General features: G+C 44.5%; 1 protein-coding gene across 1 annotated transcript in view; it reads left to right on the forward strand.

The window, feature by feature from the left end:
* Positions 1-23,239, forward strand: part of PTN (pleiotrophin) — a 111,764-nt gene that overhangs the window by 62,777 nt on the left and 25,748 nt on the right. The window contains exons 2-3 of the mRNA XM_032783153.2: positions 16,072-16,181; positions 20,276-20,449. Coding sequence (XP_032639044.1) covers positions 16,073-16,181; positions 20,276-20,449 — 283 coding nt within the window. The 5' untranslated portion in view covers position 16,072. The remainder of the gene's footprint in view (positions 1-16,071; positions 16,182-20,275; positions 20,450-23,239) is intronic.

Consider the following 23,239-nt stretch of genomic DNA (forward strand, 5'->3'; position numbering starts at 1 on the left):
CAGAGCAAGCATCCTCAAACCTAGGTGATGGAACAATACATTGTGTTCAGTTCTCTTCTTGTTTCACTCCAGCTTCTAAGTAGAGTGGGTCAAATAAATTGACAAATGTTATAACGTCATACTATTTTTTCAAAGCGATCTGATAATTTTTTAAGTGTTTGCCCAATGCCTGCTTCTCAAGATGAGTCCCCACTGCGTTACCAAATTGAGCTTTGACAGTACTCAGGTTCCAACACACCCACCTCATGAACCAGTGTAAAGCCCCATTTAGATATTTGTTGGGAGCAGGGTGGGAGTCAGGTTATGAGTAACACTGGATTTACATCTTTCGCTAACAATGCTGTTAAGATACACCCTTAGTTCTTTTTACACTTACTGCCATTCCAGCAGAGGTTGATATAGCGACAATGTTCAGGGGTGTGAAAAATCCACACCCCTGGGCTTTGTAGCTGTGCTGACGTAACCCCAGTGTAAAGGCATCTAGGTCAACAGGAGAATTCTTCCATCTTCAGCCTAGCTACCATTGCTTGGGAAGGTGCTGTTCCTGCAGCAGCAGCAGCAAACCTTCTTCCGTCACTGTAGACTGCACTACACTACAGGATCACATTGGCATAGTTATGGCACCCCATTTATGCCACTATTTCCCCTGTTGCACAGATAGATATCCTGAGCATTTCCAGCCACCATACTTGGCTGGCAAAACTGATGCAGGAATCATGGCCAAGATTTTTTTTTAAGTGACTAGAGAATACTGGGTGCGGGGCCTGATTGTCAGAAAGTGCTGTGCATTCACCCTCTCAAAATCAGGCCCCTTTAAACTGGACACCAGGAAGGAAACAGTTCTGTGGTTTTGCCTCACATCTTTTTTCTTCCATTTTCTGTGAAAATGTTTTCTGCAGATAAAAAGCTGCCCTTTTGTCTTCCTCAGTGTTCCCAGTTTGATTTTTGCCCAGCTCAGGAAGCTGCTTTCATTGGTGAAAGTTAAAATGACACTGAGAGTGAAATCTTGGCTCCATTGAAGTCAGTGGGAGTCTTGCTATTGACTTCAATGGAACCTTCACCCTTCATGCACAAAATCTTACTAAAAATTGATCATTAAACTAATGAAAAGTTCACAAAAATATTGGCATTGGGAATATATTTTGCTAAACAACCTCCACAGAACTCTCAAAATTACCATGAATTTTTGCTCTGCCCTCACATTCACAAATATTGAAGCTTTCGCATGGCAAATTTTGCACTGCTTTGTTTATTAATCAGTGAATTTTCACTCTCTTGGCTAACGCTGCATTGACTTACCTAGTGAGATGGCTGAATTTTGCTAGTATTAAGATCAAACCCCCTTTTTAAGAAGCACAATACGTTTATTCTTTCCCCCTAAAGAAGTTAGAGCCTAAAAGGAAGATGCAAGCACTCTACGGCGGGCAGGTGTCTTCAGAAGGGATACAGATCTCACGCTAAGTATCCACTGCTTTGTAGTTTGTTTTTTTCAATGATTAAGTTGTTTAGGCATTGTGAGAGAACTCTGTGACTTCAAGCAGTCATAAGATGCTGACTGACTCATTACGAGATTCCATCCAGAAATGATGTCTATTTATATAAGGATCCAGGATCCCCAGAAGGAAGGGAAGAATCGTGGGATTAGACAAGATGAGGCTTTTATTAAACTTCGAAGGATAATTAGAAGAGCAGGGGGAGAGAGTGAACATCAAACTACACAGAATATTTGAGCTAACAAAGTTTTAAAAAATATTTTTCAAGCATATTTCAACCGAGGGTAAAGTAACAGAAAATTGATGAGTGATTAAAATACACACACACACACACAGAGCTTGTGAGAGAAGAGAAAACTGGCAGGAGGGAATGGCAGGTATGTTTTATGTGGTGGGAGTGTAGCCATCATGCGTATAATTGGATAGCCTGGCCCTTTAAGGGAGATGGTTCTGGAGCAAATGGACCCTAGGAAGTGACACAGGCAGCCGCTGGGAAAGGGGAAATGGTCTTAGGGAGGGGTGGTGTCTTCAGGAAAACAAGGTTACCATTTGTTTGTGGGCCCAGGAGCAGGAGCCTTGTGGGGCAATTAGGGTTGCCAGCTTTCTGACTGTAGAAAAACCGAACACCCTCGTCCCACCCCTTCTGGAGGCCTCGCCCCCACTCCCTCCATCCCCCTTCCTCTGTTGCACCCTCACCCTCACTCACTCGCTCATTTTCACCAGGCTGGGGCAGTGGGTTGGAGTGCGGGAGGGGGTGAGGGCTCTGGCTGGGGGTGTGGGCTCCAGAGCGGGGCCAGAAATTAGGGGTTCAGGGTGCGGGAGGGGACTCCAGGCTGGAACAGGGGGTTGGGGTGTGAAGTGGGTGAGTGCTCTGGTGGAGGTGCTGGCTCTGGGGCGGGGCCAAGGATGAGGGGTTTGGGGTGCGGGCAAGGCTCAGGGCTGGGGCAGGCGGTTGGGGTGCGGAGGAGGGTGAGGGCTCTGGCTGGGGGTGTGGGCTCTGGCATGGGGCCAAGGATGAGGGGTTTGGGGTGCAGGCAAGGCTCAGGGCTGGCGCAGGCAGTTGGGGTGCGGAGGGGGGTGAGGGCTCTGGCTCGGGGTGTGGGCTCTGGCATGGGGCCAGGGATAAGGGGTTTGGGGTTCAGGATGGGGATCTATGCTGGGGAGGAGGGCCGAGGGGTTCAGAGTGTGGGAGGGGGTGAGGGCTCTGGCTTGGGAGTGTGGGGTTCAGAGTGCAGGAGGGGGCCCTGGGATGGGGCAGGGGGTTGGGGTGCAGGGGGCAAGAGGGCTCTAGCTGGGGGTGTGGGCTCTGGTGTGGGGCCAGGGATGAGGGATTTGAGGTGCATGGGGGCACTGGCCTGGGGCCAAAGTGTTCAGAGTGTGTGAGAGGTGTGGGGTGCCAGCTCTGGGAGGGAGTTTCGGTGCAGAAGGGGGCTTAGGGCTAGGACAAGGGGTTGGGGTGTGGAGGGGGGTATGTGATATGGACTCTGGGAGGGGGATTAGGGCTGGGGTAGGGGGTTGGGGTGCGGGGGTCTCTGGGCAGCGCTTCCCTCAGGTGGCTCCTAAAAGCGGCTAGTATGTCCCTGTGGACCCTAGGTTCAGGGGTGGCCAGGGGGCTCTGTGTGCTACCCTCACCTGCAAGTGCTGTGCCTGCAGCTCCAGTTGGCCATGGTTCCCAGCGAATGGGAGCTGCGGAGCCGACACACAGAGCCTCACTGTGGGGCCGCAGGGACATACCTGCTGCTTCAGGAGCTGCGTGGAACCAGGGCAGGCAGGGAGCCTGCCTGAGCTCTGCTGCACCACCGAATGGACTTTTAACATTTTTGACTAGGCGTTCAGGTCGAATACCGGATACCTTGCAACCCTAGGTGCAATCAGTTACCAAACCAATCAAGGCACACCCTGAGGAGGGAATAACAGCTCCAAAGGCTTCCTGTTCTCATTGTTGGGTGGGGGAGGGGAGGAAGGGTGTCATCTTTGCACGTTGTGCAAGAGAGATGGAAGCCCTCATCTCTCCACAGGAAACCCTAGGAGGGAGGACTTTGGCTATTAAGTTTTTCATGTTTGAGAACTTTATTTTGAAATACTTTTGTGGTCAAGGAAATAAAGGGAAAGAGTGGCTTAGGGTAGTTCCAATGCCCAATGTCTGTTGTTAGCATGCCTTTCTTTGGCTCTTGTTGATGCGGCACACTCCACTCAACTTGCCTTCTTAGCATCATGGCAGACAGAACATGTCCCACAGTGTTGCCATTGCTTCCTGATTTGCAAGTGGGAGACGTCCTCTTGTCTAAGGCCTGTTCCTTTTTCACTAATTCCTCTTACAGAAAATGATTTAAAACCTAAACCTATTCACACATGACAATCACATGGTAGATGAAAAACAAACTCATTTGCACAGTACATTCTGTTTTGGTTGAATTAATTTGCTCTTTCATTTCTACACAGCTACCCTGCACTTTTTATTTATAGTTGAAGCAAGGAAGCAATTTTCTGGAAAAAATAGGCAGGGTTCACATGCCTTCACAAAAATTAATAGAGGGCATAGGTGAAAAGTCACAGGCTTTCAGTTTAAATAATTTTCTGACGGCATTGTGTATTCTTTGGAGCTAGTGAGAGGGCAGGGTAGGGAGGAGCTGGGGAGGTCTAATGAGCAAAAGAGATTAAATTAGAACCAAATTTCCTTAGGAGTATAAAGTATTTTGAAAAGCTTAAGAAAAAAAATAAATATCCAGAACTGAGAGTCATGAGAATATAAGAATTGCCATACTAGGTCCATCTCACCCAGTATTCTATTTTCCAACAGTGGCCAGTACCAGAAGCTTCGGGGAAGTATACAGAAGAGGGCAGTTGGAGTGATCCACCTCTGTCTTCTCTTCCCAGCTTTTGGTAGTCTAGAGGTTCGGAGTTACCCTGAGCATGAAGTTGCATTTCTGAATATCTTGGCAGATAGCCATTGATGGACCTATCCTCCATGAACTTACCTGGTTCTTTTTTTGATCATCTCAACATCCCATGGCAATGAGTTCCACAAGGTTAATTATGCAGTCCAAAGTACTTCCACTTGTTTGTATTAAACCTGCTTCCTATTAATTTCATTGGGTGATCCCTGTTTTTTTTTGTATTGTAGGAAAGGCTAAATAACACTTTTTTGTACACCATTCAGGTTGGGTTGCCAACTGTCTAATCATACAAACCCAAACACTCTTGCTCCACCCCTTCCCCGAGGCTACATTCATGCCATGCCCCTTTTCTGAGACCCCGCCCCTGCTCTGTTGCTCACTATCCCCAACCCTCACTCACTTTCACCAGACTGGGGCAAGGGGTTGGGGTGCGGGATGGGGTGTGGACTCTGGGTTGGGGCATGGGGCCGAGGTATTCGAAGTGTGGGAGGGAGCTCCAGGCTGAGCCTGGGGCAAGGGGTTGGGGTGAGAGAGGGGGTTCAGTATGGGGACTCCAGGAGGGGGCTCGGGTGCAGGAGGGGCTCGGGGTCCAGGCTCTGGGAGGGAGTTTGGGTATAGGAGGGGGCTCAGGGCTGGGGCAGGGCATTGGGTGTGGGAGGGGGTTCGGGGTGCAGGCTCCAGCCAGGTTGTGTTTACCTCAGGCAGCTCCTAGAAGTGGCGGCATGTACAACAGCAGCTCCTAGACTTATGGACGGCCAGGTGGCTCTGCGCGCTGCCCCTGCCTGGGCAATGGGAGCTGCAGAGTCAGTGTTCGGGGTAGGGCAGCATGCAGAAACCCCCCTAGCCATGCCTTCTCCTAGGAGCCATTGGCAGACATGCCGGCCGCCTCCGGGAGCAGTGTGGAGCAAGGACGAGTATGGAGCCTGCCTTAGCCCTGCTGTGCTGCCAGACTTTTAGTGGCCTAAAACCTCCTGATTTGGCTTCAGTAGCCTTTGGGAGATCAAACTTGATTCCGGGAGACTCACGGCCAAACCAGGAGGACTGGCAACCCTAATTCAAGTACCTCAGTCAGTTCAAGCACAGTAAATTCAAGGATATAACAAGAATTGAAGAGTAGAAATGTGTGGAGGCTGACACAGATGGGAGGAAGCTATTGTTTAATATAGCTTTGCCCAGATGACTTGATAACTTGAACGACTGGTAATTAGGTGCAGAGTATTGCTCCGATCCTGCAACTGTCTGCATCTGGGAAGATCCTTGTGTCCATTGGGGCCCTGCCCGAGTCAGTAGGGTCCTTCATGGGCACAGGGGCCTACATAAGTAGTGCAAGATGCTGGATTGGGCTCTAATTCATTACAAGGTTAAATAAAACTCAGAAGAATATCATGCAAAAATTATTACGATCACATAGGTTTTCAGTGGCTAATGTGGGATAACAACGCATAGCCTTACAGCACTCTTCATCACTAGTCTCACAGCACTTTGCAAAGGAGGCAAGTATCATTAGCCACATTTCACAAATGGAGAAACTGAGGCACTGAAGGGTGAAATCACTTGTCTGAGGTCACCCAGTTAAAAAATTCCCATTGGTGCAGAAGGAGAGACTTACACAGAAACTGAATGAGGCAGAGAATCGCAGTCTCAGCTCTTCATGTCACAACAAAAGTACCATCAGAGAGAGTTGCTCAGACCATTGTCAGTGCATCGTAACAGGGTGGTTATTGTTGCTAGGACTGTTATGATTTATGATATGGGAAAGAAACCCTCTGTTTTACTGACAATGCCTGCAGTACAATGAGTTAATATGGACAGTGCTTAAAGTAAATAGGAAAAGAAAAGGGAGCTTTCCCTCCACCAGTCGAGGAGGAGGGGGATTTATGGACTTGCTGCTTTTAACTGATGAAGGGAACTGTGCTTCTCTACCTGTTCTTCCCTCCCTTCCTGGAAAAAGGAGGTACAAAGTCAGTGGCCGCTGCATCCCCTACACTAGAACTGACTTTGGCTCCATGTTATTGTCGTTATTAATGATTTATGTTACAGTCATGCCAAGTTGCCCCAGTCAGGGATGTGGGCACTATTGTGCTAGGTGTTGTACAAGCATGAAGTCAAGAGACAGTCTCTGCCCTGAAGAGTTTACAAAGGCAGTTAGTGACCAGACAGAACAGGAGGATGAAACAAACCAGTGGATAGGGGTGGGAGAGCAGGAACAGGCGGTAACAATACCAGGAGCATCTTATCATGCAGGCTAGCTGTGTCCACAGGGTAGCTTGCCCTGCCTAGCCATTACCACCTGGCTGTGCTCTGAAGACATCACAACCAAAGTGAGTATTAAGGAAGATAAGGTAAATGAGCTTACCAATTTGGGGAAAAGTTCGTGCCATTCATAAGAGCTGGCATAAAGTGATTGTGGGAGAAGTGGGCTATCGGGGAGAGTGACACAATGTAAAGGTGGTGTGCAGTAAAGGTGAATCAGACCCAAGGGCTCTGACTTGGTCTCACTGAAATAGGAAAATACAGAAAATTAAGGCAGCTACTTTTGTATTCTCTCCAGGGAATTTTCTGGACTCTCTGGGCTCGAGTCAGATCCATCACTCTTAGTTTTGTATTTAATACCCTTTAAAATGGCTGCACAAAGAAACCTAACATAGATTATTATTACATGTTTATATTTACAACAACTGTGCTTATTGTGGTGGTGTGGGGGAGGAGGACAGGAGTAGAATCACTGTAGCAGAAATGGCTCACACCGGACATTAAATGAAGAAGCCACAGGCACAGAAAAATGAACTAAAATAGCAGCCTTGGTTTTGTAGGGCTCCAAACAGATGCAGAGGCAGGGGAGAAAGTAAGTTAAAGAACTTACTGGTACACTGGAGTCCTGAGCAAGGGCGTGGCCTCAGCCGGAAAAGGCGTGGCCTCAACCAGAAGAGGTGGGACCTTTAAATCAAGATTTAAAGGCCTTGGAGCTCTGGCTGTGGCTGGGAGCCCTAGGGTCTTTAAATCACCCCTGGAGCTACCAGCTGCAGAGGTGGCTAAGAGTCCCGGGGCTCAAGGGCAATTTAAAGGGCCCAGAGCTCTGGCCGCTGCTACCTCAGTGGAGCTCCGGGCTCTTTAAATCACCAACAGAGCCCTGTCGCTGCTACGACAGATGAGCAACCTGCGGCCCATGGGTCAAATGCGGCCCGTCAGGGTAATTCACTGGTGGGCCACGAGACAGTGTTTACATTGACCGTTCGCAGGCATGGCTGCCAGGAGCTTCTAGTGGCCGCAGTTCACTGTTCCCAGCCATTGGGAGCTGCGAGAAGTGGTGCAGGCTGCAGGAACATGCTGGCTCTGCTTCCTGCAGCTCCCATTGGCCATGAACAGAGAAGCGTGGCCACTGGGAGCTGGGGGCAGCTGTGACTCACACTATCTCACAGCCCGCCAGTGGATTACCCTGACAGGCCGCAGGTTGCCCACCACTGATTTAGACTCTCATTTCAATGGTTCTTCAGCCATTGTTCCTTCGTCTTGTATTTGTACAGTATTTTGTACCCCATGTTAGTAAGAGTGTGTGTGGGTGTGGGTGTGTGTGTGTGTGAGAGAGAGAGAGAAAGAGAGAGAGAGAGTTGATATGTGTGTAAGGGAAAAATATACAGTAGTAAGCAAATGTTTCAAATAAAAGTGCCCCACTGAGAATAGCAAAGGGCAATTGCTTATTACAACTTTCATTTTATTTACAGTAAAGCTGGTTGAATTTTCTGGATGAAAAGTTTTCCTTTAAAAAATGAACATTTTCATTTAAAAAAGTTGACTTTTTCAGAATTTTTGTTTTTCAGGTGAGTCTTTGTTAGATTTGTTTCTAACTGTATTTTTCATTAATTGAAAACCGTATTTTTCATTAAATGAGTATTTTGTTAAATAAAATTTTCAGTACTTGGTTTCAATAGCTATTTTTGATTTAAAAAAATCAAATGAACAATTTCATGAACATTTTTGAAAAATAAACAAAAATGCATCTATTTTGAGCTCACAAAATGGAACAACTTTGAAAGTGAAAAACTTTTCATGATTTTTAACCTGGTGTGACCAACTCTAGTTCAGGGTCACTTTGAGAATCATCTACCCCACTAGAAAGTTAATATTTATTTCCAGCAACATAGACAGACAACGTAATGTGGTTAGAGCTGATGATGCCTTCCAGGGAATGGGAAAGAGGAAAAATGGTGACATTGATATGAATGAATGGAAAATCAGACTAGGCAGGAGAATGCCACAAATGGATAGAGCCCCATCACCTCAGGCTTGTGAACTACTGGGGCAGGAGAAAGCAGATATAGAACATGAACTGCAATTTCTTAGCTGGCCTATATGTTGGTTGATATGTGTGCATCAGGGGACTCAGGACTTCGCATGTATCATGGGGGATGTAGTCCAGCCATTGAATCCACATGCAGTTTTGTCCACTGAGTCTGGCACATGTGGGAGATGCAGTCCTCCAGGGAGCCCACAGAAACAATAGAGGCCCAAATCAGAACTCTCATAAGGCAATGCACCCAATGATAAGGAAATGCAGTTTCAAGTTTTTGTTGGACTAGTTCAAAACAAAATATTCCAACCTTATTGAAATGAAGTGTTTTGAAAATTTTCCATTGAAAACATTGTTGAACTCAGTCCATTCCCTCAAAACATTTCAGTTTTGATGAAACAGCGTTTTCTGATGGAAAATTGTTCTGTTGAAAATTGTTCAACTAGCTATAGTTTTGAGTTTTATGTCAGCCCAAAGTATGATGTACATTGAATGGTAGAATGCATGCAATCATGGACCCCTGTTATCAACCCAAACTATGAATTATGCCCAAGGAACTGGAAGTGTTAACGTCTGCTGCATATCTACATGCTTTAGCTTGATTCTGAAGGCAAACATGCAATCAGCTATGCAAATATCATAGACAAGGAGAACTGTGATCCACAACTAAACTAATTACTCTGGTTTATTTACTTGAACAAAGCCAGATTGAGCATGTTAATTGGGCATTATTTAAGGAAATTTGATCTTTTCTTTTCTTTTCTTTTCATATTAATCACATTTTTCCTAGGTTCTCCTTGTCATGTAGTTCTCAGTTCCCTTGTTCAGTTTATATCAGCATTGTTCAGCCAGCTGGCCTCAGGTCTCTAAATTGTGGCCCTCCAAGGTGATTGCAGTAAGAAGCAAATGTGTATTTGATTGCAAATTGAAAATGTGTTCCCTAAGCTGCAACCTTGGATTTTAAAATAGAAGAGTTTGAATCTGCATTGTCACTAGGGGGCACTGCCACCCACCATTCCCTTGCAGAACCAGAAGCTGTTCTAGTGTGAGCTCTGGGCAGCAGCTGTCAGCTGCTCAGCAGCTCCCCTGGTGATTGTCTGCTGCATCATAGGTGAGTAGCTCTAGCTGCTCCATTGCCTCTTATCTGCAAGGCTGTGAAAGCCCAAGGAAGAGTAAGACAGGAGCTCAGCTGGCTCTGTCAGAGCCTAGGGGACTAGTGCCTAGCAAAGGATAGTTTCCCTTCCTTGCACACGTCCACCCACAACAGCCCAGGAGAGGGGTGTGTGTGTGTGTGTGGCGGGGGGGAATAAGAGCAATTGAAAATCAACCACTGTTTAAAGCTCCCTGAATCTCTACCATAGTGCAGGGTTAGAGCAACCTGAGGCTACTTTGACTTGCGCCAGCTGGCAGTGGTCCTTGAAGGATTATAGACTGGGTGGGGAAAACTGTAACATAGCACTCTCTGCCCATTCCCCTTCCCTGCTCTTGACATGTCTCTGCATCAAGGGAAGTGGGATGGAGGTGTAGGAGCTGATTATAATGACTCTATATGCATGCTAGGGACCAGGGCCAGCCCTAGACCAAATGGGGCCCCAGGTCAGGAATGTCTTTGGTGCCCCTACTCCATTTGTTAAACTTTTGAATACCTTACAGCACCCCAAGCCCAGCACCCCCCCAAGCCTGGCACCCCAAGCAGTTGCTTGCCCCTAAATCTAGCCCTGGTAGGGTCTCCCTCACACCAGGGGCAACCTCTCTAAGGGGACTTATATATGGTTTCCCCTCCCTGTATGCCACCTGAGCAAAACAAGACAAAGAATCTGCACCAAAGTATTGATTATGACCCCTTGACCTCTGGGTCTGGACTGAAGAAGTTGGAGACCACTGTGTCATAAATCAATGTTTCAGAATTGCAGGATTGTCTCACGAGATAAAACCGATACCACAGGAAGGGTGAGTACTGGAGGATGCATAAACAGATTTGTCCAATATCCTTCCTTTGCACATGCTATTTTTGCTGGGGTCACACTTGACATGCTCGTTAAAGGGGTGCAGTATGGCACTTGTTCTCCTCTGTGGTGACACCTTGTCACAGTTTACATCCCGAATTGTCTCCAAGCAATAAAGACCTGTGGACACGGAGTGAGAAAGTAATGGAGGATGGGTGGGGGGATGTGAGTGAGATGGTAAATGGGAGTTATTTTGGAGGCTGGGGGAGGGCAAGGTTTCCATCTTGATATGGTCGCATTGAAGAGCAGCTCTTGCCCACCATCTCCAGGGAATTCTGGCCCTGAAAATTAAGTGAGTGTCTGGTCCAAGCACTGAACTCCTTCAGTTCTTTTTGCCTTGACCACCACTTTCTGTTCTTCTCAAGGTTCATTCCTCAGTCCTCTGGCTTCCCATTTGTCTCTTGGGTGCTTATACAGCCTTTCTGCTTTTCTCTCTCTTTCCAGTCAGATAAAGCCACTCCTCCACAGGATACTGTTCCTGTTACCAACCCCAAGCTAACTCTTCCTGCTTAACTATATGCTCTGATGAGCCTGGGTGCAAACACTCTCTCTAACTGGCAGGCCAAGCACATTTGGGATGAGCAGGCCACTGCAGGGAATTAACCCCTCCTCTCCTTGAACTAGTGTGGGCCGTGCCCATCACAGGCGGCAATGTGCCAAGATGGTGAAGAAAGTCAGGGGAGACGAGTGTGATGATAAAAATGGGCTGGGGACTAACAGAAGTTGGTAAAGGAGGTGGCTGGAGGGGCTGAGGTGCACCCAGAACCGGAAGGCTTTTAAGAAACTGCAGAATCTCTGGCCAGCTTTCTTATTTTCTGACACCTGATATGGAGCTGAAGTCATGAAATGAGATCCATCTTCTGCTTGCCACCCACTTTTCTGTTTTGCTTTTACTTTTCTATCCCCACCAGAGTTGACTGTGAAATGAACCATTACTTCACAGTAATTCGTGTACCTCATCTTCCTCAGGAGAAGCCACTTGCTACAATGAACTTCAGCAAAGCTGCATCTCTCTTCTCATTATCCACTTAATGTTTTCACTGCACTCTCTTGCTCTTACTAACTCTAATTAGTTATTTGTTTCTCCTCTCAATTTATTTTACTCCTTTCTTCGTCTTTTAGCTGTGTCTGTGATTTTTCTGTCTTATGCTTTCTATTCTTTTCAGGGCTGCCCAGAGGATTCAGGGGCCTGGGGTCTTCGGCAGTGGGGGCCCCCACCGCCGATTGCTGCCGAAGACCCGGAGTGGAAGAAGCCCCGGGGCCCTCAGAGCGAGTGAAGAACCCCACTTCAGGGGCCCCGAAAAACTCTCGTGGGGGCCCCTGCAGGGCCTGGGACAAATTGCCCCACTTGCCACCTCCCTCTGGGTGGCCCTGATTCCTTTTATCAATCTCAGTCCAACTCACCATTTAAACTGTCCTAACTGCTTTCTCCTTTTATCTGTTTCTCTCATGCACTCACTGCTTCATCTTGTCCCCTCTTAAAACCACCTTTTTCCAAAGTCTTTTTCTTTCTCCTGTTTTGTCTGCATCTTTCTACTAGTTGTGAATGTGGCTGCCAATCATTCAGAGGGTGCTGTTCCTGCTTTCACACAGGGTTCTAGAAAAAGCTTTTCCTTCAGCACATTTAGCCCTATTTATGAGAGTTGGTTGAAATAAAAAATGTGTGAAAAATTTCATAATGATCAAAAGTTCTTTCTATTTTGCATGCTCAAAATGGTTAATTGCTACATTTTTGGCAATATTTTTAAATCAAAATTTTCTTTGGAAACATTATCAAAAGTATCGAAATAAAAAGTCACATTTTTTTTGCAAAAAACCAAAAAGCTCAATTTTTTGAAGACATTTTATTTTCAAAATAAGTCATTTTTACTACAAAAAAACGCCAAACCTTTTTGTTTAAGAAACAACCCCCTGCCCCCAAGACAGCTTTAATAGTTACAAGGAAAATTGAAGGAGTTAGTATAAAAATACCCATGTGTGCTTTTGACAACAGATGGTTGCAGCCTGGTTTGGGATTTCCCTCCTGAGAAACTTTTTTACATCTGTTACCAGCTCCTCCAGACAGGGGATACTGTGATGCCAATAGCCTGTTTGTAGCACTATCCCTGCCAGCCTATAGAGTACAACAGAGCTTCTGTAACTTTGTAGTTGCAACCAATGACATCAGATTACAGATATTTGTGTGATGCAATGAAAAGCATTATGCATTATGGCACATGATTCCCATCTGTTGCATTCCTTTGAGGAGGCACTGTCTATCAGGTTGCCAGCCTTTACTACAAGCAAATGTGTGCCCTCAGGTTCAGACTTTCCTTCAGCAGCTTGGAAAAACATCCAAACTGGTCCTGTGCTGTCAAGAGCAGACTTGAGATACCAGGCACATCCTCTGCATCAAGCCTGTGTGGGGTTTCAGTTTGTAGAGAGAGAATTTCAGACTCCAAACGTATGCAAAAATAAATCACCTGATGTGACTTGAGTTATTGAATAGATTTCCAATGCATTCTGGTTTGCCCATATTTTGTTTTACTATATTTACTACCAGAAATAGTATAGCTTCTAAACTGAAGCTTACAGATACTACTTGGAGACCTAGACCCCTCTCTCAAGTGTAAACTTCTTCTATTGTTTGTTATTTATTGTTGTCTTTTGGAATGAGGAATGTAAGAATTTACAATAGTATAAATAAAACAATTAGGGTTCTTTAGGGTTGAGTCTATGGAGATTACTCTAACAACCTATATAATGGAATAGAGAATGATTGCCTCGCTATAGGGTTTTGACCTATCCTATAGAATTCTACAGTAGGAATATAGGATGGCTCCAGAAAATCAGGTCACTATTTGTCTTCTTCAATTTAAAAACGCTTTAAGGGCTGGATTCAGTGCTCGCTGAATTCAGTGCGAGTCTTTACGGGTGAAAGGCCCCAAATGAAAGTAGTATGAATGCTGCCAGATTGTTAGCCCAGAGAGGGAAATTATCTGTATATCTGGACAAGAAACTGCGCATAGGCAGCCACAGTGTGAGCGTTCCCCACATATTACATGCCCCGCCACTAATGTGCCTCAGACTTGAACTGTAAGGACTACGTAGCAGTAATTCAGCCTCCATGCCCATTTATTCCTTGGCTACTCTGCTGAAAATGCCATAAGGTATCAAGAGCACCCATTAGTGCCACCTGTCTTGTTGGTGTTTGTGTTAGGGACATCACTCCATCAAGAACTGGAAAGACACTAATAGATCACTGTTTCATTGCTAGATCAAAATTTGTCTCCCTTGGAATATGCTGATGTTTCATTTAAAAGAAAATAACCCCTCCAAACCCAAAAACCTAAAAAATGTTGTCTGATAACTTCTGAAACTAAAAAGAGTCAATTTTCAGATGGAAAAACCAAGAATTTTCATGGAGGCAGATACTTTCCATGAAATTGTTCATGTATAGAATATCAGGGTTAGAAGGGACCTCAGGAGGTCATCCTAGTCTAACTCCTTACTCAAAGCAGGACCAATCCCCAGACAGATTTTGGCCCCAGATCCCTAAATGGCCCCCTCAAGGATTGAGCTTATAACCCTGAGTTTAGCAGGCCAATGCTTAAACCACTGAGCTATCCCTCCCTGTAGTCAAAACTCCAGTTTTCTACCGAAATTTTTTTTATCTGTATCACAAAAATGATTTCCCTGACTCAGTTTTTTGGGAAAAAACAAATTTCATTTCATGTTGCCTTAACAGAATGTTTTTTGTTTTTTCTTGCTGAAACAAAATGAAAAAAAAACACATTTTGGGTTGAAAGAAATATTTTGTTTGACCTGAAATGAAACAGTTAGTATTTTTTACTCCCTTAAAAAAATCTGACTACCTTTTGAAATGCAATATGATTTTGAAACAAAAAGCCAAAATATTTCATTGTGAAAATGTCAAAATGAAACATTTTGACTTTTTGGAATCCTTCCCCCAATTTTTTCCAGTTGTAGCATTTTGCTGAATTCAACCCAAATTCATGAATAGTTTCAGTCAACCTGAAACTGCATTTTTCAGTGAATAAATGATTTGTCCCCAAAATATCATGCAACTCTATTTGTAATATAAATTCGTTGGATTTTAAGGCTGTCTTTGTAGCTGGACCTTCTAGTCACTTCCTCCTAGGTAGAAAATGCCTAAACTGCAGCACAAAATGCAACAAGGCAGGGTGAAGGAGGAAATGGCTCTTGCCTGAAAAGCTTTGCAGAAGCTTTGTTTGGAACATCAGACCTGCACAGTCAACCAGTCCTGGTTGTTGTGTAGTGATTCAGCTGGGTGGCTAGGAAATGACATTTTACCACTGAGCAAATACATTTTTATTCATATCTGCATTTGAATGTTGCCCCTCAAGTCCAGAGCTGAGCATCACTTAGCATGGCTAGTTGTGTGGTCTGGTCCAGGGGAAACCACTTTCTGTTTGTGGTTTGCCCATTCTGGGCATGTTAGTTCAACTCATTTTATACATAGATATTCATTTGAGGAGAAGGAGAAGTGTAAGTATGACCTGGGAGCTCTAATGATGTATGGTCAATGATGATTCATATATCACTTTTAATCTATATAATCTTCATCAAAGAAACCTAAAGCACTTTGACATAATTTCAAACACCCTTGTGAACCTTGGCTAAGCAGTTAAGTAGCATTGTCCTCCTTTTACAGATGGGTAAATTGAAGCACGTGTTAAGTGGCTCAATATTACATTATGAATCTGTTACAGATCTGAGAATTGAATCCAGGAATCCTTACTCTGTGTCCTACCTTAATCATTAGTCTATAATTTCTCCCAAATTTCTGCCACTTGTGCAATTATAAAATCATTACCGTATTATCTATGAGAGACAAGGTGGGTGGGGAAATCTCTTTTATTGGACCAACTTCTGTTGGTGAGAGAGACAAGCTTTTGAGCACACAGAGCTCTTCTTCAGGTCTCTTTCACCAACAGAAGTCGATTCAATAAAATATGTTACCTCAACCACCTTGTCGCTCTCATATCCTGGGAGTGACACGGCTACAACTACACTTCATATACATCTACACTACATGGTAAAACAGAAGTTCTGCATTGGGAATGCAGTGGATTTGGGATGAAAATGGTAAATAGAGTATTTCACCTATAAAGAAGATTTCACAAATTTTGTCTTCTGTGCAGGAAGTGGAAAACTCGGTACACGTTTGGCCAACGGTTAATCCTATGCTTTATCTGTTTGAGCTCCTCTTGTCCCTAAGTATAGCTTCCCTAAAATGCATAGTCTCACCATTTGGTAGTACCCCTCCATTAGAAAGTTTGATTGGAGTTTTTCTCTCAAGCAGTCTGACATATCTTTCCCTATGCACCCTTTCCGAATTTGACCATACTTTTTTTTTTTTTCAGAATGCAGCAGCAACAACAACAGCGCCGAATGTTTACAGCCACCCTCTTGGCATCTATTTTCATTCTGGCAGCCATGGGCACTACTGAGGCTGGCAAAAAAGAAAAACCAGGTAAGGTACAATGTAATCAATTGTGCAGTAGATATGGGGGTGCGGGGTAGCAGAGAGGGCCTAGGACCAGATCTTGCACTACTGAAGTCAATGATAGTTTTGCTATTGACTTCAGTGGGGGTAGAAACTTAGGATCCAGCTCCTAGTGTCTAAGCCCCAGATCCTCAAAGGTATTTAGGCGTCTAATGCCCACTAAACTCTATTTTGCAATTCAATGGGAATTAGATGCCTAAATGTCTTTGAGGATTTAGGGCAAAATGTCTTTATTGTATTTATCAGTATGTTTCACATACTGTTTTTCCTCTGTATTTTACACGTGGGATGCATGGACTTGCTTCTCCCCTTCAACTAATTAAAAGGAAATAATTTGTTACATGTGAGGGAGTTTCTTGACTACCATTTGCTTCTTCTCCCCATTGGATAGGTGTGACATTCCATCCCACTTCAGAGTCCAAACCTGGCTGGCACAAACCCGAGTTACAGATCCATCCATGACTGAAAAAAATATTTGCCAACAGAACAAGACCTTAGTGATAGTTAGGGAGAAGATTCCCAGAATTATTCATTTCCTTTTGATTCAAAGATGGAAAAAAGAAAAAAAGAATCTAACCTGGATTTGGTGCTAAGCCAGAATGGATTTTTGGATTTGCCTCTTATTTTATGTTGGCCTTTTCCTTGCTTCAGAATTTCTGTCACCTAGCCTGAGGACATATGTCTGTATTGTAAACCTGTGCGCTGTTTGACAAAAGTGACAGACTGTGCTCATGAAAGAGCCAGTGTTAGGAGGGGATAATGCACATTGCTGTTAAGGTGCATTGGCAGAACTGTATAGATGGGTAGCTCTAGAATAGCAAGGAATTCCACAGCTCAAGACTGAGGTGTATTGCCAGGAATGTCCATGAAGACACAAGATTTAGAAAGCAGGGATTATTGCAGATTAAGTCTGAAATCCATTGGCGATTTGTGAGTGTGAGATTGAGCCTGGAATAACAGGGTGCTGCATATGAGGATTGAGGTACATTTCTGTAATGTGGGGGACCCAGAGCTAAAATGAATAGCAGGAGTCACTGCAAAGCTGGACTGAAGTACAGTGGGAGAACTGTGTGTGTGGTTGGACTGGGGCAGGGACCAGGACTGGAAAAGCAGGGATGCTGCAGGTCAGGAATATAGTATGTTGAGAGAGCTGTGTGTGGTGCCCCGAAATGGAATAGCTGAAGAGAATGGCATTAGGTTAAGGTACATTAGGAAGTCTATATATTACATATTATTTCCTAGTACAGAATGGCTGGGGTTGTTGCATGCCAAGACTGAACTTAATTCAGTCTCTCTTTTCCCTGAGGTAGATTCCACCAATAGAAGAATGTTAAATGCTTTCAGTTTTGTTATGAAATTCAGGATAATCATTAACTTTTTGACACACAGAGTGGGGATTTGCTGCAGTGACGTTTTTATTTAAATGGGAGTACAGAAATTAGTTTCTGTGAAAGCTGCCAGTTTGACAGCTGTGGAGACTGAAGTTCTCTTTTTAATCAAGGGACAGGTATAGCATGGCAGCACCAGTACAGCCTCCCTCAGCACTGTCCTGGACTCAAGCTCACTTGGGCTATTGGAGAGGTTCCCAGTAGGGTTGAGTGTGTGGTTCAGTCACCTTGCTCTTTTGTTGGCCTCTCTGAATTAGAGTGGCCACTCACACATTCCCAGAACACCAGATGTTCTGGCACTTCTGGGAATGGCATGGGCTCACCCCTGCCAATGTGACCCTGCCCACGCTGGCATGACCTTGCACACATGGGGTGTGTGTGTGGTCATTCTGGCAGGGGCAGAGTTGCACACGATTCAAAATGGCATCCTCTGTCTGATCCTGGATAAAATCACTTCTGGTTTTGTCTCAGTACTGGATGAGGGACAACTTGGACAAGCCACACATAAAGAGGACTGTCTGGTTTAAAACTGCATGAATGCCTTACCTACTCTGAATATACTAACAACAATGATCCCGCCTATGTGACATGGAAATCCATCCATTAGGAATTGGACTAAGACTTTGTTTCACCTAGAACCTGACAAACACACATCTGGTGTGACTGCTTTCGATCAGCAGTGACCCAGTCCTTATTTTAAATAGAGAAAGTCCTGAAATGGAAAACCCAGACCTAGATTTCAAACCTGGATGTTTCTAACTCTTATGCTTTTTATCATGAGAGTCATGATTTTTGGCATTTTTCTTTAAGCCCTACAGCCGTGAGACTGTGAATATTTCAGTATCTGAGTTTTCATTTCAAAACAGATAATACATTTCTAGCCATTGTGGGTATGGCGAAATACTGGAAAATACGAACCATAAAAGTGCAAAAACTGGAAGGCAAATAAAAGAGCTCAAATGTATTGTTTAAAACGTCTTACAATATTTTGAGGCCTGACTTATGATTTTTTTAATACTTGGAGTTGGCAGTTGGGCTAATCTCTCTAGGCGGACTAAGATCATGCAACATGAAATGAAGTCTAGTTTCTTACCAGCACTCTTGTGCACTGGATCTTTAGAACACCTATGTTTGGAGATGTTTGGATATGTTGTTGGCCATTATAAAAGTAGGAGGGTAGCCATCAGTAATTAAATTTGTATCCATGTTCAGATATACTGACGCATCCTTCCCCTGCTAGCTTACGTCTCTGCCTCCAAAATTCAGAGTATGTTCTGACATGAAGTATAGTATACAACAAAGATAAATGTTCTGTACCCCATTACCTGTCCTTTGATTGTGGATGAACACTTTTCACAAATCGCTCAGTCCTCATCCACAAAGGAAGCCTGCACAACACCTTGAAAAGTTGAGCCTGGGAGCTTACATTCATAGCTTGTTAGATACTAAAAATCATGGACTAAATAGAGACCCTGGATTTATGACCTTTTATAACAATCTATAATCTACTAAACCCCATTCTCCCCAGCTTGTTTTTTTTTTTTTTATTTTATTTATTGCCCTTCATTTCCCACCTCTGACTGGGGAGGTGTTAACTGGCCACTTCATCCTGAATGGTTCTTTTAAGTACACCGCTACCCCGATATAACATGAATTCGGATATAACGCAGTAAACCAGCGCTCGGAGGGGGAGGGGGGAAGACTGCTGCGCTCCGACGGATCAAAGCAAGTTCAATATAATGCGGTTTCACCTATAACGCGGTAAGATTTTTTGGTTCCCAATCTGCTCCACCTTGTATTTTGCTGTGCCACTGAGTACATTTCCCAGACCTGAAGAAGAGCTCTGTGTAAACTGCAAAGCTTGTATCTCTCACTAACAGAAGTTGGTCCAATAAAAGATATTACCTCACCCACATTGTCACTCTAATATCTTGGAACCGGCATGGCTACAACAACACTGAATACACCAAATCCCCCTTGAAACACCATATTAATGCATACACTCCTGACCCATGTGGTACTTGGTATTTAATCTGAAAATGTTGATATGCCACCAGCTGGGGGCAGAACGTCCTCTTTTGTGAGTGCGTATGTGCACCTAGATCAGTGATCCCTGATAGCTTCTAGAACAGGGGTTCCCAAACTGGAGGTTGGGTCCCCTCAGGGGGTCATGAAGTTACTACATGGGGGGTCATGAGCCATCAGCTTCCACCCCAAACCCTGCTTTGCATCCAGTATTTTTAATGATGTTAAATATATTTAAAAGTGTTTTTAATTTATAAGGGGGGAGGTCACACTAAAAGGCTTGCTATGTGAAAGGGATCACCAATACAAAAGTTTGAGAACCACTGTTCTGGAAGACTCTCTTTTCTGGAGAGGTGAATCCTGCCTGCAATGACTCAGAGGCATCGCACTCACTGGGAAATTTCTAGCCTCAGTAATCCTCCCTGGTCTGGAGTCACTTCGAAGTCAGCCTCTAGAAAGGCAGTCAACCTACAACCTGCAGCACCTTGTAAGGAGAACTTTAGTTTTGATCGATTTAAGGCAGTTATGTTATGAGAGTCTCTTGTTTACTGGTTTACCTGGTGTGATTGTTTAGAATGCCTTTTTTTTTTTTTGGCTGGGAACTGACCACTTTTCTTGGTTTGATTTGGTTTCCTTGGCTCCATCCAGAGAAGAAAGTGAAGAAGTCTGACTGTGGGGAGTGGCAGTGGAGCGTGTGTGTACCCACCAGTGGAGACTGTGGCCTAGGGACCCGCGAGGGCACTCGCACTGGAGCCGAGTGCAAGCAAACTATGAAGACCCAAAGGTGTAAGATCCCCTGCAACTGGAAGAAGCAGTTTGGAGGTAAGGGTTGCCCTGTCTTGAGTACTGGGAAGTGACTCTTTGTGTGTGCCCAGCCTGGGCCGAGTGCTGGTGTGCATGCTCTGCCTTTCTCTACAGTGCTTCATGTTCAGTACGACTAGAGCTGGTTGGAAATTTTTCACTAACTTTTTTTTAAAATGAAAAAATGGCTTTTTAAATGGAAATACGTGATTTTTTTTTATTCTATTTTATTTTTGTTGAGTTTTGGGGATTGGACAAAGGAGGGTGGATCATTTTGTCACTAGCTCTGATTACAGTCCATTCAGGAAGTGCTGCACTAGGGTGACGAGATGTCCCGATAAAATCAGGACCATACTGATATTTAGGTGTTTGTCCCGCGTCCCGACTGATCTTTGGTCAGGATGCAATTTGTCCTGATATTTCAGTCCGCCGGCAGCACTCGCCTTTTTTATTTTTTTTTCCCTTGCTGTTTCGCTGGCAGCACTCGGCTTTTTTTTTTTTTCCTCTCTCCTTTTTAAATTCTTTTTTTTTTTTAAATTTTTTCCCTTGCTGCTCCGCCAGCAGCACTTGGCTTCCCCCCCACCAACTGCTCCGCCAGCAGCACTCATCCTCCCCATGTGTCCCAATATTTTCTCCCTCTCAACTGGTCACCCTATTCTGCACTGAGATATACTCTGTAGAAGGCAGATTTTACAGGCTTTCAAGAACGGGACTTGAGTCACCCTGGGTTTAGGCCAGCAGAAGGCAGAATATTCATAGTAGAAGGTAGAACTGAGCAAATAACAGATTTTTCGATGTGGTGGCCAAGCTGAAAAATCTGGAAAAAAAAATTGGTTAGTTTTGAACCGAAACTGATTTTTTTATATTTGCCAAAATGAAAAACTTTTTTTTTAAAAAAAGTTTGTTTGGGTCAATTCAAATCGACATTTCAAAACAAAATGGTTTGTTTCAAAAATGTCAACACTAACCATTTTAAACATTTTTAACATTTTTTTTCCTCATTCTTTGAGTTTGACTGAAACTATTTGCCAAATTTGTCCCTAATTCATAAATGGTTTTAGTCACTCTGAAAATTCATTTTTCTGAGAATTTGCTATTTGAATAATAATAATAATAATAATTAATACATTAATATTCACCCAGCTCTACTAGAGGGATCCTTTTGGCAGGACATCCACCCAGCCAAAAAAGCCTGCAGAGGCCCAGCAGCATGTTATAATTGCTTTCTATTGCCTTTCCACAGTTGTGAATGCTGCCCCTCCCCCTGCATGGCCACTGCAGCTCCACACTGGAATATGATATAAAATTTGCAGCCTCTCGCACCAGTGGCTGAGACTTGTTGGGGAGTGGATAAAGGCCATAGCATTTAATCCATGAAAGACTAAGATTTTCCTTAGCTACGTAACCAGGATTCAGGCATATGGTTGCCCTTGTAGACTCAGCTTTTCTCTACTAAACGGCTTGGATGACTTGAACTGATTATGGCACTACAATGAATGCTGCAGGCAATCAGTGCAGAGGTTCTGGATTTGGCAGGTCCAGTGCTGCACCTGGGCACCTGCAGTTTTTCTGGCCCTATTTTGCAAACTCAAGAGGTTTGGATAGTTCATTTTAAGAAAAAAAAACATACAAATGTTTGGATACACATCTGAACTGGATAGTACCCTCTAAACTTTTTGCTCCAACTCTTCGCTAGTGAGAACTATTCTGTGGAAAAAATCTTGTTAGTTAACTTGTAATCAACTGGCTGGCCACCTCTGCAGTGATAGAGCCATAAAACTTTATACAGTGAGTCATGGATAAACAGTGATGTAATCTTTTGGTTTAATATATTTTAATTTCTTGATGAGAAAAAATAGATAGTAAAGGGTCTGATTCTCCCTAGCCTCACACTTTGTGTAGTCATTTATACCTGTGCAAGAGGGAACGTCGTGATCATCTAGTCCAGGGATGGGCAACCTTTGGCACACGGCTCATCAGGGAAATCCACTGGTGGGCCGGGATGGTTTGTTTACCTACAGAGTCCACAGATTCAGCCGAACGCAGCTCCCACTGGCCGCTGTTCGCTGTTCTAGGCCAATGGGGGCTGCGGAAAGCGGCGGCTAGGATATCCCTAGGCCAACACTGCTTCCTGCAGCCCCCGTTGGCCTGGAACGGCAAACCGCGGTCAGTGGGAGCTGCGATCGGCCGAACCTGCAGACACTGCAAGTAAACAAACCATCCTGGCCCTCCAGCAGATTTCTGTGACGGGCTGCGTGCCAAAGGCTGCCGATCCCTGATGTAGTCTGACTTCCTGCGCATTACAGACCACAGAACCTTACCCACCCTCTCCTGTAATAGACCCGTAACCTCTGGCTGAGTTACTGAAGTCCTCAAATCATGATTTAAAGACTTCAGCTTACAGAGATTCCACCATTTACACTAGTTTAAACCTGCAAGTGACCCATGGCCCATATTACAGAGGAAGGCAGAAAAAAACCCCAAACAGGTTCTCTGCCAATCTGACCTGGAGGAAAATTCCTTTCTGAACCCAAATATGGTAGTTGGCTGAACCCTAAGCATGTCAGCAAGAACCACCAGCCAGACACTGGGAAATAATTCTCTGTGGTAATTCTCAGCCCTCCATATCTAGTTCCCCATCTACAGCCATTGGGGATTTTTGCTACTAGCAGTCACAGATGGGCCACATGCCATGGTAGGCAGTCTCCTCATACCATCTTCTGCATAAACTTATCAAGCTCAGTCTTGAAACAAGTTAGGTTTTGCTCCCTCTCCTCCTCTTGGAAAGTTGTTCCAGAACTTCACTCTGAT

This window comes from Chelonoidis abingdonii, chromosome 1, assembly GCF_003597395.2.
Source record: "Chelonoidis abingdonii isolate Lonesome George chromosome 1, CheloAbing_2.0, whole genome shotgun sequence".
Taxonomy (NCBI): Eukaryota; Metazoa; Chordata; order Testudines; family Testudinidae; genus Chelonoidis; species Chelonoidis abingdonii.